Genomic DNA, 12,441 nt, shown 5'->3' with positions numbered 1-12,441 from the left:
TGGAGGTTTTAAAAGTCTAACACTAGCTTTACTGTCATTATTTGGTGCCTTAGGGGCATATTAATTGGGGCAAGAGTTTTGGAATAGGCCTTTGTCGTACAAAGGGACTTAAAAGCTCCCTCTCTTTCGAAGGCACAGCTTATGCATCTAGTGCACCTAGACATCCCTAGGTGGATCTTTCAGCAAAGGGTTGACAAAGCTAAGGTCTCAATTAGACATTTGGGCCTTCTGTTCTACAGACGTTTTAGACCCTAATCCTGCAACTATGGGTAGGAGCAGTAGATGTCCCTTATGCAAACAGTTCAAGGCCTACTAGAATTGATACCCACCCATTCCCACTCCCTGTGCTGACACACGCTCAGTCATGGGCATCTGTAATACTGTGCACACCATGTTACATGCTGCAGTACTTGCTATGGTACAGCTGCATTTTAAGCCCTTTCTGCACTTGCAAACCTGTAAAAGCAACTACAACAGCCCTTTCATTCCCCAGGATTGCTATGTTCATCACAACTATTTCATTTTGGTCACCACCAGCCAAACTCATCACTCAACCCAGCACTGCCTGTCCAGACACTGTTACTCTTAAAAATTTCTCACGCCTCATCCCAACTGCCTCCTAAGCATTTCTGGGCACCAAACACCCACGCCTACACCAGCCTAGCCACATGTGCCAGACAATGTTAGTACTCCAGAAAATCCAATCAAAGCACTGCCACCCAAAACATTTGTGCAAACACATCAATTTCCATTCACAGGACTGTCAGCCATTGGTGCTGCAATTCCCCAGAACTAAAAAACAGCAACACTGTTAGTCACACAGTTCTTCCAGAGTCATGCAAGCAACCCTTCCATCCACCAATAACCCCACTGCACCGTGCTCCTTTCTAATCAGGACTGCCAGCAAAGGAAGGACCCTCCTCCCCAAAGTAATAGGGAGCCCAAAAGGAAGACCTTATAACACAGTGCACTCTTCTACTTGCTGGAACTTTACTCAGTTTATACCTTCCAAACCCTCCAGAAAATGGTTTAAAAGCAGTACCTGATGTTTTCTGTTTTTTAACAGTGCCTGACGACCGCTCTGGCATGGCACCACTCAGTGACACCTGAGCTGTGGGGACTGTAATGACGGCTGGTCCTCCTGACGAAGCCAGCATATGAGACTTCTTCTGTGGCTTCTTCGGAGACTCAGAATGTACAGTGACACCACTGTCCTCATATATCTTCCGCTTCACGGTGGTCTTAATCTGAGCTACTGTTCTGTACTGTGGTCCGAGGACCGCCACACTCGTAATTAGGCCTATAGTATCAACCCTAGTGATGCATACTCAACAAATACTCTCACAATGGGGGATAGGAATCGCTAGTGGGAGAAACTTCCTCTTTGTATTGAACAGATCACACCCATCTCTGCCAGGAACAGCAGCCACTTGAATGCCAGCGAGGCTTGACAACTGGCATAACAACTAGGGTCTCACAGATAGGTGGCGGACTACGCACCTGGGGTGGAGAAATTATTCATTCTCATAGTTGCCACGGTTTCAGAATGCTTATGTGTGATATTCTCATAATTTTAGTGTAAATATGAGTGACATTCAACGACTATGAGTGACACTTTCTCACAAGCAAAATCAAGAAAGGAAGACCAGGGAAACATAAATATCAGAAATTCCACCCATTTGAGTAAAGAGAAACTCTAAAAAGATCATAAAACTGCTGCCAAGGCACCAGAAATGAAGGGCACCTCAGTGCCTGCTCTGTTGGGCCATGAGATACCACAGGACACAGTGGGGCAAGAGTGGTGCTGGAAAACATATCAACCGTACATAAATGTTAAAATGGACTCGTTCAGGGAGGTTCAATAATTAATTCAAAGAAGGCGAGTTAGAAATAAGTTACTAACAATAAAAATATTGACAGACAAACAGACAATTAGCCCTAAAAACACAAACTTTACAGGTAGATTGGTGTTTCAGGCAAATATTCTCTATTTATTACCTCTTATCTATAGAAAGAGATGGGATTTTTTGTATAACTTGAAAATAGAGGGATAATTAGGAAACAAGGAAGGTATACGTTAAAGCCGAAGAACCCTGTTCCAGTCAACCCAGGGAGCAAGAACAAAATTAAAGCAGACTTATGATTCATTTAAGAGACACAATTTAAGTCTAAGCCAAGTTTGGAGGAAGCACAGTGAAGCAGTGCTCAAAAAGCAAATAAAAATGACGCAGACTTTCAATCTATACTACAGAAAATTCTGGGTTCTTTGCCAGACATAAAATTCAACTTACACCAATAGAGGAATTTAATTGTAAATGACAGACACAAAATGACTTTTCAAGACTTTCACAAAGCCTTCGCTTATGTACTACACCATACATCCAACAGGTGGCAGCAACTTATCGAGATGAAAGCACTATATTCTTGCTTAGTTCACACAGGCTCAGCGCCTGCAGGTGGTCAAGATGCTAAAAATGCGTGACGATGCATTTTAATGCGGTGATGCAGCTCACCATATTAAAATACATTAATCTAACGCCTGATGTGTGGTACTTGGCAGGGCTGGAATAATTCTATTCTCATACGACAACGCTCCACTTTCAAACACACATGTTTTACACTCTAAGGAATTAAGGGCCCACGTGCTAATTGCAGAATGCATATTTAAAACTGCATCAGAAAATAACCCCCTTTTGATCAACGGGCAGAATTACTCCTGCAGTGGGAGTATCAACTAGTAGCCCTCCTTGATGATGTCAGATGATAGAAAATCTAGGGACAACAGTACAATAATATTTACTGAAAACACAACAACTATGAACAGTGTGCTAACAGAATGGGAGGCATATAAGGTTTGTGTGAGGGAGACCTGCTTATGAATCAGTAGCATAACAAAGGCCCCTGCAGCCCCCGCAGTGCGGGGGTGGGGAGAGCTCCGGGGGGGGCCTTAGCACAGTCCCTTAGAATGAGAGTCATGAGTGACTAAGGATGGGGCCCCTTGATGTACTTTGCAGGAGGCCCCCTCTAGTTTCGTTATGCCACTGTTATAAATGACACACAGGGTTACTAATGTCCAAAACAGGGAAGCCGCAAAACTCTAAGCAGAAATTAGAGTACTGGCGAAAAAGTAAGTAGCTGAACAAAGAGTCAAGGATCACCAGCAGAAAAAACGACACACTACAGTGCAGTATTAAGAAACACAATTATAGAGAATATTTGAGAAAAACAGTAAAAGTGTTAAAGTTGGGTGTGTTCACACTTGACTGGGTAGGACAGAAAGAGACCACCCCACAAAAGAAGTGCGGATGACGAATGGAATGCTGGTAGACAGATTCAACTTAAAATAATAACTCTTTATATATAGACTCAATGTCACTATCGCTGTGGAAAAGCAGAAAGCCTATCTACACTCAGCACACTGGGTGAATCTGATGCATGTACAATTAGAACAATTAGATGCTCCCCTCTCAATTCAATAAATAAAAACAGCCATCAAAAATGTAGTAGATGGTAAGACACTGGGATGTTGAGACTCGCACCTGAATTTCACACAACTTATCAGCATATTCTTGCACCTTCCCTACCTAATGCTTATAAGGCTGCATGGTAAATGGGTGCTTTACTCTCCTTCCCTGGAGAAGCCATTATAGTGGCACTCCTGAAACAAAACAGATACCCACTTGAAGTGATGTCTTACCACCCGCTATCAATGAGCGGGATATATTCAATATTCTCAAAAAACACTCCACTTTATAGGCATACAATAAGCATTGGAGAGTCTTTCAAGTTTGGTGTATTGCTAAACTCCTAAAACCTGATGTCATTGATCCTTTTTAGATTCTCAACTTCTTGAGAGGAGGTTTTTATGAAAGGATTGGCCCCAGATATTTTGGCAGCCCAAAGGTCGACAATAAAAGCGTTTTGATCACCTTCTGATGCTATGACAACAAGTGCCTACTTTTGTGATCAGACTCCCTAACAGATTTAGGGACAGACGGACAATAGTTTCTTGCCCTGTTCCAAATTGGGACATTTCAGTTGGCTAAGGGGTCTTCAAGAAGCTCCTTTTGAGACAATGAAATTGTCTAAGTTTTCATGGCTTTCTGCTAAAGTGGTTTTTCTAAGAGCTGTAATCTATGCGAGGAGAATAGGGGAATTGAGTTCCTTAGTTATCGCTCATCCCTACCTGAGGTTTTTCCCGGACAGAGTTGTATCAAGACCTGATACCAAGTTTGTGCCAAACATAAATAAAAAATGGCATACGTAATTAGAGATTGTTCTCCCATTTTTTCCTTCAAAGCTACAACCCAGTGAACCATCCTCCTTGGATGTTCGTAGATCTCTCTTGGTTTCTTTGAACTTCACACACTCTTACACATTTTCTATCTCACTTTTCTGTTTCTTTTGGTATGGCTAATAAAGGGAAAACGTTTCTACTCCTACACTCAGCAGGTGGGTTTTAATTGGCAATACTCCAGGCATATTGGTCTGTTCAAATGGATCTGCCAGGGAAAATTCAAGGAAGATTTACAAGATGCATTTATGAAACTTTGGCAGAGGCCAGGGGAGCTTCTCTTTGCAGGATATATAGGGCAGCAACATGTTCGTCGCTGCACACTTTTGTTAATAGTTATAGGTTGGATTTAACTCTCTCTACAGAGAAGAATTTTGGTACTATTATTTTAGTTTCAGCAATGAAGTAATTGTTTGGCATTAATACATTTCTATGTTCAGCAAGATGCAGTCACGTCAAACGAAGATTGCCGGTAATGTTTTCATTACCAAGGGGAGTGCATTGCCACTTGCCCACTGACAGCATCAATGCATCGCCACTGCTCACATCGGCCCCTACTAGCAGCATCCACGCGCCTAGTACTAGCCAGAAATAGGCAGCTCTAGATACCCTTACTTACTGTGCTATGCCATTAACAGCATTCCTACTCCTTCCCATTGTTATAAAAACAGGATTCTGAATATGAATATTTATGCGTCTGTGTATACCCTCACACTCGCCACAACACTTTTTTCATATGCGGTGTGTAACAAACTGTGCAATTCCGGTCTAGTTGCTGGGAGTTTACTGTGACACCATAAGGGGACTGCACCACCCTTTGACCAGAGGCTATAAAATAAATGTGGCAAGACCGCATGTGGTTTTTGATCCCAGCTATATGAGCACGTGTGATCTATGTCTCTGCAAGCGTGTGTGAAGCACACATTACAGGCCCAGTACGGGTAGTTACACTGGCAACGAGGGTATTCTTCCCACGCTGCCCCTGCTACTTCAATATCTCCACTGGGCCCACCATGTCCTGTCTCTTTGCCAACCCGCAGTGACTCCGACCCAGCCCCTGTGTCGGAGCCGAGGCCCTGCATCTGCCGCCGGTATTTGCAAGCAGCCCTAACCCACTGACACTCCCTCCAGGCGCAACACACCATGGTGGGAGCGCTACCCTGTTCAAACACAACAGTGTCCCCACAATGGAAAATATGGGTTGGGAGACTACAGAACTACTTCATCGCCAGCAGAGAATGAAATGGGGCCGTCGAATGGTCATTATTGTTTCATGTTGGTGGTGGTGAGATATATTAGCTGTTCAAGCATCTTCCTAACACAGGCGAGGTGGATGACTATTACGCAGCAGTGAAGGCCCTCAATGCCGATTTTGACCCACAACTCAACCCTGATTTTGAGAGATTTAAACTGCACCAGGAACTGCAAAGAGAAGACGTATCCATAGATCAATTCTATGCACGACTAAGAGAAGTGGCCTGTACCTGCATGGCAGATGATCAGCCCAAAGAAATCCATGCCCAAATCATCCAAGGATGTTGCAACAAAACACTGCATGGGCTCAGTCTAAGGCAACCAAATATCAGCCTCGAGGATATCCTCATAATGGCAAGGTCGCTTGACCTCTCAGCGGCTCGGGCAACGGAGATGGAAGCTACAATAACCCAAATACTGGAAAAAACTCCCATCGTCAAGATGGAACGTACGGCTGCCATGCTAGGGTCACAACTCAAATGGAAACCCCAGGCGACGGCCCTAATCAGACAAGGGACACATTGCACACACTGTGGATATGAGGAGCACGCCCCAAAAGACTGCCCGCTCAAAACCGGCAGTGCTCCAACTGTGGAAATCTGAACCACTTTGCAGCCGTATGCTGCAGAAGCACCAAAACCGGAAGCATGAGAGGGAAACACCCAGTTGCAAGAACCATGAGACACATGTCTGTGGAAGCCCCAGGGTCTCCTGACCAAAACCAGACAGACCGAGAATGGAGACTCATCCCTAGATGAAGAGGAGACATTTCTCATACCCCTCACCGATGACCTAAAAAGGAACTGAAGGGACCAACAACTTGTGTGGTTGACATTGCAGCATCCCACGTCAAAGCACTGATTGACACAGGCACCTCCATCAATGTCATGGGCATCCAGCATTACCGACGCAATCAACTGTGCCCCCAGCTGGCGCCATCCCATACGAAAATCTTCACCTACGGCAATAACAAACCACTACCGTTACATGGGAAAATAACAGTGTAAGTCAAGTCGGATGACAAGAAAATACAAACCACCTTCCACATCGTGGACAAGGAAGCAGACAAGATGCTTGGCAGCCACCTGGCTGAAGATCTTGGGCTAGTTTCATCCGCAAGCAGCGTGAAATCTTATCAAGTCAACAACCTGGTAAAGCAGTTCCTAAACTGTTCACGGCCTAGGATGCCTGAAGGCCCCCCACCCCCCAATCCTGCTACACATTGACAAATCCGTACGTCTCACCGCCCTGCGACACCAACGAGTCCCCCTCCAACATTGCTAATTAGTGGAAGAGGAACTGCAAAAGCTCGAAGAACAGGGCGTCACAGAAAAGGTGACTGGACCCACGCCATGGGTGTCGTCCATGGTGATCGTCGAAAAGCTCAAACAACCAGGGAAGATACGTCTGTGCATCTATATGCATCTTCCCAACTAAGGAATCAAATGGGAGCGGCATATAACACCAACTATCGATGACATCATCGCAGACCTAAACGGCTCCCAGTGGTTCTCAAAACTAGACCTAAATGCCGGATACCACCAGTTGTGCCTAGCAGAGGAGAGCAGATACATCACCACGTTCTTCACTCATTTGAGACTCCAGAGATATAAAAGACTGAATTCTGGCATATCCTCGGCTGCTGAAATGTTTCACGATGCCAACCAGGGAACACTTTCTGGCCTGCCTGGAGTGATGAACGTCCGCGATGACATTCACATCTTTCCCAACACAGTCAAAGTTCATCGCCAACACCGCCAAACCATGCTGCATCGCCTCTCAGACTATGGCTTGACCCTCCACACAGAGAGGTGCTTGTTTTTTCAAACATCCGTTGAATTCTTCAGATACATCTTTGGTCAAGAGGGGATCCAAGTCGACCCACAAAACCCCAAGCAAACAAACAAGCCTCTGCACGGACCATTGTGAGTTAAGTATGCAGTATCTCGGGAATGGCTACATACTGTGGCCAATTCATACCGAATTTTGCCATCATTGCAGAACCGCTCCGAGCCCTCAACAAGAAAGGAGCTACCACAAAGATGCCCTGAAAGATTCCCTCCTGAGCAAAACCACCATGGCCTACTTCGACCCCAAGAAGAAAACCAAATTAGTGATGGATGCAAGCTCTGTTGGCCTCTGAGCCGTATATACCCAGGAGATCGAGCCTGGAAAGTGGGCCAAGCTGGCATTCGTGAGCAAGGCGCTGAAAGCCACCAAGAGACGATACGCCCAGATAGAGCGGGAGGCCCTTGCAATCAAGTGGGCATTTCCACATCAACCTAAGTGGAAGACTGTACAAGGTAATCACAGACCATCAGCCGCTTGTCCCACTCTTCAAGGGCACAGCACAAACACCCCTTCCATGAAAATAACGATGGGTATTCAGTTGCCGCATTACCAGATGGAAGTCACATACCACCCTGGTTCCAAGAACCAGGCAGACTTTTTGACGCTCCACTCCACCCACCAGACCAAGAAGATGCGGCCACACACGCCGGTAAGGCAGTGGAATGGTATGTCCAATTCCTACAGCTAGCACCTTCCCCAAAGCACTTACACCACAAGAGGTCTCTGAAGCCATGGACAATGACACTGTCCTGTGCAAGGTGAAGTCAGCACTCTCAGGAGAATCGTGGGAGGGATTCCTCACAGATGCCACCAACTGGGCTGAAACTGAAAGAGAGCGGCTAATGGAGAGTCCACAACGAACTACGCACCACACCCAACGGCCTGGTATTAAGAGGCCACCGACTGGTGATTCCTGCCAGCCTCCAACAAAGAACTGTCACTGTAGCACACAGAGGGCACCAAGCACTGCAAGGATGAAATCACAGATGTGGGAGAAGGTGTGGTTCCCCCTTCTCGACGAAATAGTGGATGAATATGTGAAGCAATATCAACTGACAAGCAACAGTGAAGCTCCAGCCCCCATCATAACTGAAGGACCCTGTGAGGAGCGCCTTGGTCCAAAATCGACATCAATTCTGGCAGCTTCCCTGACGGGAGGATGACCCTTATAATAGTAGACAGCTACTCAGAGTATCCCACTGTGGAAGTCGTGGAGTCAACCGCCTTTGCAAATGTGGCACCGGTACAATGTTTGGCCTCCCAGAAGAAGTGAAGACCGACAATGAGCCCCCATTTCGAGGGGTTGAGCTCAAAGAACTGCTGGGATCTCTGGGGATCAGACACAGATGCATCACCAAACAGTGCCAACAGAGAAGCTGAGCGCTTCATTCGCACCCTTTACAAAACACTGCAGATGACCAGGTAATCATCTGGGACAGAAGGCCAAGGTGGAACTTCAGGACACCCTTCGATCCAGGTGCATGGACAGTCATATCTGTGACTGGCACGATGGATACATCCAAGAATGGAGCCAAACGAGTGGTAAAAAACATATTCTGGTTCCGCAAGATCTGCACCACTCCAGAGACTGACGAGGAGGACAATGATGCCTGGCACGATCATCTAGTGGACTCCGAAACCGGTAGTCATGAATCTCGGGGATCAGCAATTGAACCATCTAGGGACACCCCCATGGCCAGTAGGACTCCTGCAACGTAAGAAGATGACTGCATACCCCTGCCTCGATGAACAGGTCTCCGGCCCAATCCACAGCCGAACCAGCGGCTCAAAGACTAGGTATGCTCTGTGAGCAATTGCATGATTTTCAGAACCAAGTTGGGGAGGGATATAACAAACTATGTGAGGTCAGTCTAGGTGCTGGGACTTTACTGTGACACCAGAAGGGGTCTGCACCACCCTTTGGCCAGAGACTGTAAAATAAACGGGGCAAGACCGCACGTGGTCTTTTGATCCCAACTATATGAGCACGTGCGGTCTCTGCAAGCGCATGCGAAACGCGTTGTTACACAGCGCAACACACGTGCACCACGTTTAGTTCTTGTTTTAGAACCTTCTTACCTCAACCAACATGTCCCACATACGACACAGTACATCCACCACGTTTCCAAACATGCACTATCACTTTAGCACAGATGAAAACTTGAAAAGCTCTTAGGCCTATTCGAGGAAATGACGCACTACATAGATGTTCCACTCCAATAGAATACCTCCTACCTGCCATCATGACAGTGCCACAAGTAGTGTTACTTTCTGCAACGTTATACATGCGATACTACTTCTTGCATCTTCAGACTGCATCTCCCTCCATCCCAGCTGCATGCGCACTCCGGAATTTGATAGCAGTGGAGTTGGGGATGTGTTGAAAAAGGGGCGTTTAGGCTCCAAAAAAGAAAGTATTTAAAGCAGTCTGTCCCTATTGGGTGTTTCTCATGTACGAATTATGATGTTCTGACGAGGCTCTGATTCTTGAGTGGAGAACTGGAAGAGTATTTAAGTGAAACCGGACAGCGTCATGTGTAGGGTGGTGTGTTTAACGGTGAACTTGGAGGTTGTTCCCTGCTAGGGCTTCGAATCTTAGCAAGCGTGTACTATCTGGGGAACAGTGTGGGGCGCGGTGGCCTGGGCCGCTGAGGTGGTCGTACTATTTTTTAACTGAGACAGTTTCTCGAACGATGAACTTAATGTCACGGGTGGTTGTGTTTCTCGTGGAGGCTGTGAAGCACAGCCTGGGCTTTGGGCACAAGTGGACAATATGTATCTGGGTGAATAGGATTTTGTGTTCCCCTGTGAAGAAAAATACTGTAGTTCTCACCCGGTTCTTGGACATGTCCCTCTTTTAGGCTTCTCATGGTTTCACAGACATCGTGTGTCAATGTTACCATAGCAACCGCCGACGCTCGAGAAATGACCTCATGAGGGTGAGTAGCGCAGGTTCCATGACGGGCTGGTAAATCACCACTGGCTGTGGGAGAGAATCATTTTGCATTGAGCCTTGACATCCTTAGCACTAACACGGCCACCCGTACGACAAACGTTCTCATTATTATTAGCACAGAGGTGCGCTCATGTGTTTGCAACGATTCGGCGCCATCTTGGAAAAGAAGGTGGCGGCCATCTTGGAATGGTAGTATGGTAGTCATGGAGAGCAGGGCGGTAAGTGGAGGTTGTTTAGGAATCGTTACTTGGGCGCCATCATGGAATAGTTCTGCTGTTCTGACAGTTACATTTATAAAACGCGAATTCGACCCAAAGGCATTGGAGAACACTTTACCATAGGCACGTCAGTAACATAATGTCACTGTCATCTTTTTTTTTTCTTGGTTTTACTCAGAACCACAGAATGTGAACACGGAGATTCGAACGCAGTGCCCAGTTCAGCCGTATCCTGTGCAGGGAAACCGAGGGAGGGGCAGACAGCTAAACAAGCCTGCTTCCAGGAAAGAAATGTAAATCTGCACACCTTGTTTAATCTGCAAATGTAAAGGGTGCTTGGAAGCCGGCTTCGGCTGTAATCGGCGGAATTACTTGAAGCTTTTGAGAGTTATTTCGAGGAAGTTACCACCGGAGCAGTGAAGTGTATTATTTTAAAATACAATAATACAAAAAATTGCACTAAATACAGTTTGGGTGTTACTAAACTCCCTGTTTTGGGAACACTTTATCTTAAACATTTGTGCATATTTTATAGTGATTTCTGTCACAGACTGGGACCTCATAGTGCTAAACATACACAAGTTACTATCCTCCACTGCACCAACCTGGATAAAAAAAATTCTAGCTTACGCGTCAAGAATTTTCAATTCTATTAAGGACACGGAGGCAAGGATTATGCTGTCTCCTTCTTTACTAACTCCAAGCAGCAGCCAATCATTTTACAGAAAAATAATAACTACAAGTCCCATGAGGCATAAGCCCAACATCACATGGTCCAATCACCACCCATACCCCTTGTCCATAATTGCCATGACCTTTAAAGTCACTTCCTCTTTCTTTGGTTAGGTCCCTTCACAAATAGTCAAAATCAAAAGTTCTCAAACTCCAAAGTTGGTGCAATCCGAACTTCTCTGGAACCAAACTTCTTGAATGGACCGAAGAACAGGTCCGTGAACAATGTCCTCAGAGTAGGAAAGTTGCGATCTCAAGAGTTCTTCTGATCAGAACCTGAGGAAAAAATACACATAAGGTAATATCCCGTAATAATGCAGGGAAACACTATTTCAATGATAATATCAATTCAGGGTGGGAAGAAATAATGTCTATTATACAATCAAAACATAATTACAATCATTTGATATTAACAACATTGTTTCTTAGGGAGGGATAATCCTCGCCTCCGTGTCCTTAATAGAATTGAAAATTCTTGACGCGTAAACTAGATTTTTTTTAATTCTATTTTAGGACCGGAGGCTCCGATTATGCTCGTTTAAAGCTGATTAATAACCACAGAGGCAACATCTAAAACAGGTTTTTGATAACATTTCCTAAATGTGGATTCAGACGACCAGTCGGCCGCTTTCATAATGTCCTCTAGATGAGAACCTAGAGCATATGTCTTAGACGCCATTGCGCCTCTCACTGAATGAGCTCCAAAAACATTAATGTCTATGCCTGCTTCATTCATTAGCCATTTAACCCATCGAGACAAGGTAGCCGATGAGACCGATTTAAAAGGTTTTTGTAAAGCTGACCAGAGGTATCCTGTCTAAGAGGTTCTGTAGCCATTTCATATTCTCTTAAGCATTGAACCACACAAAGCTTTGGGTTGTCAGAGAATGCTGGGTAAGATAGCAACCTGCAATTAGTCTTTGTCCGTTTGGAAATGTTAAAAGTAACCCCTTCGGGTGAATACACTCTACCTGTTAAGTCCAAGGCTTTGACGTCTGATACGCGTTTGCAAGAGATGAGGCATAATAACATTGTCAGTTTGGCTGAAATCTGTTTACGGGATAAAGAACCATTGTCTGGCCAGGATTCCAAGAACCTCAGTACAATATTGACGTCCCACAAGACAGAATATTTAG

General features: G+C 45.4%; 1 protein-coding gene across 1 annotated transcript in view; it reads right to left on the bottom strand.

Annotated features, from left to right (window-relative positions):
• Positions 1-10,524, bottom strand: part of TTLL9 (tubulin tyrosine ligase like 9) — a 96,249-nt gene extending 85,725 nt beyond the window's left edge. The window contains exon 1 of the mRNA XM_069243371.1: positions 10,233-10,524. Within this exon, the coding sequence (XP_069099472.1) occupies positions 10,233-10,247 (15 nt within the window). The 5' untranslated portion in view covers positions 10,248-10,524. The remainder of the gene's footprint in view (positions 1-10,232) is intronic.
• Positions 10,525-12,441: the final 1,917 nt, after the last annotated feature.

Source organism: Pleurodeles waltl, chromosome 7 (assembly GCF_031143425.1).
Source record: "Pleurodeles waltl isolate 20211129_DDA chromosome 7, aPleWal1.hap1.20221129, whole genome shotgun sequence".
NCBI classification, from domain to species: Eukaryota; Metazoa; Chordata; class Amphibia; order Caudata; family Salamandridae; genus Pleurodeles; species Pleurodeles waltl.
The sequence above is the reverse complement of the archived record's forward strand: the minus strand, read 5'-3'. Positions and strand labels throughout refer to the sequence as shown.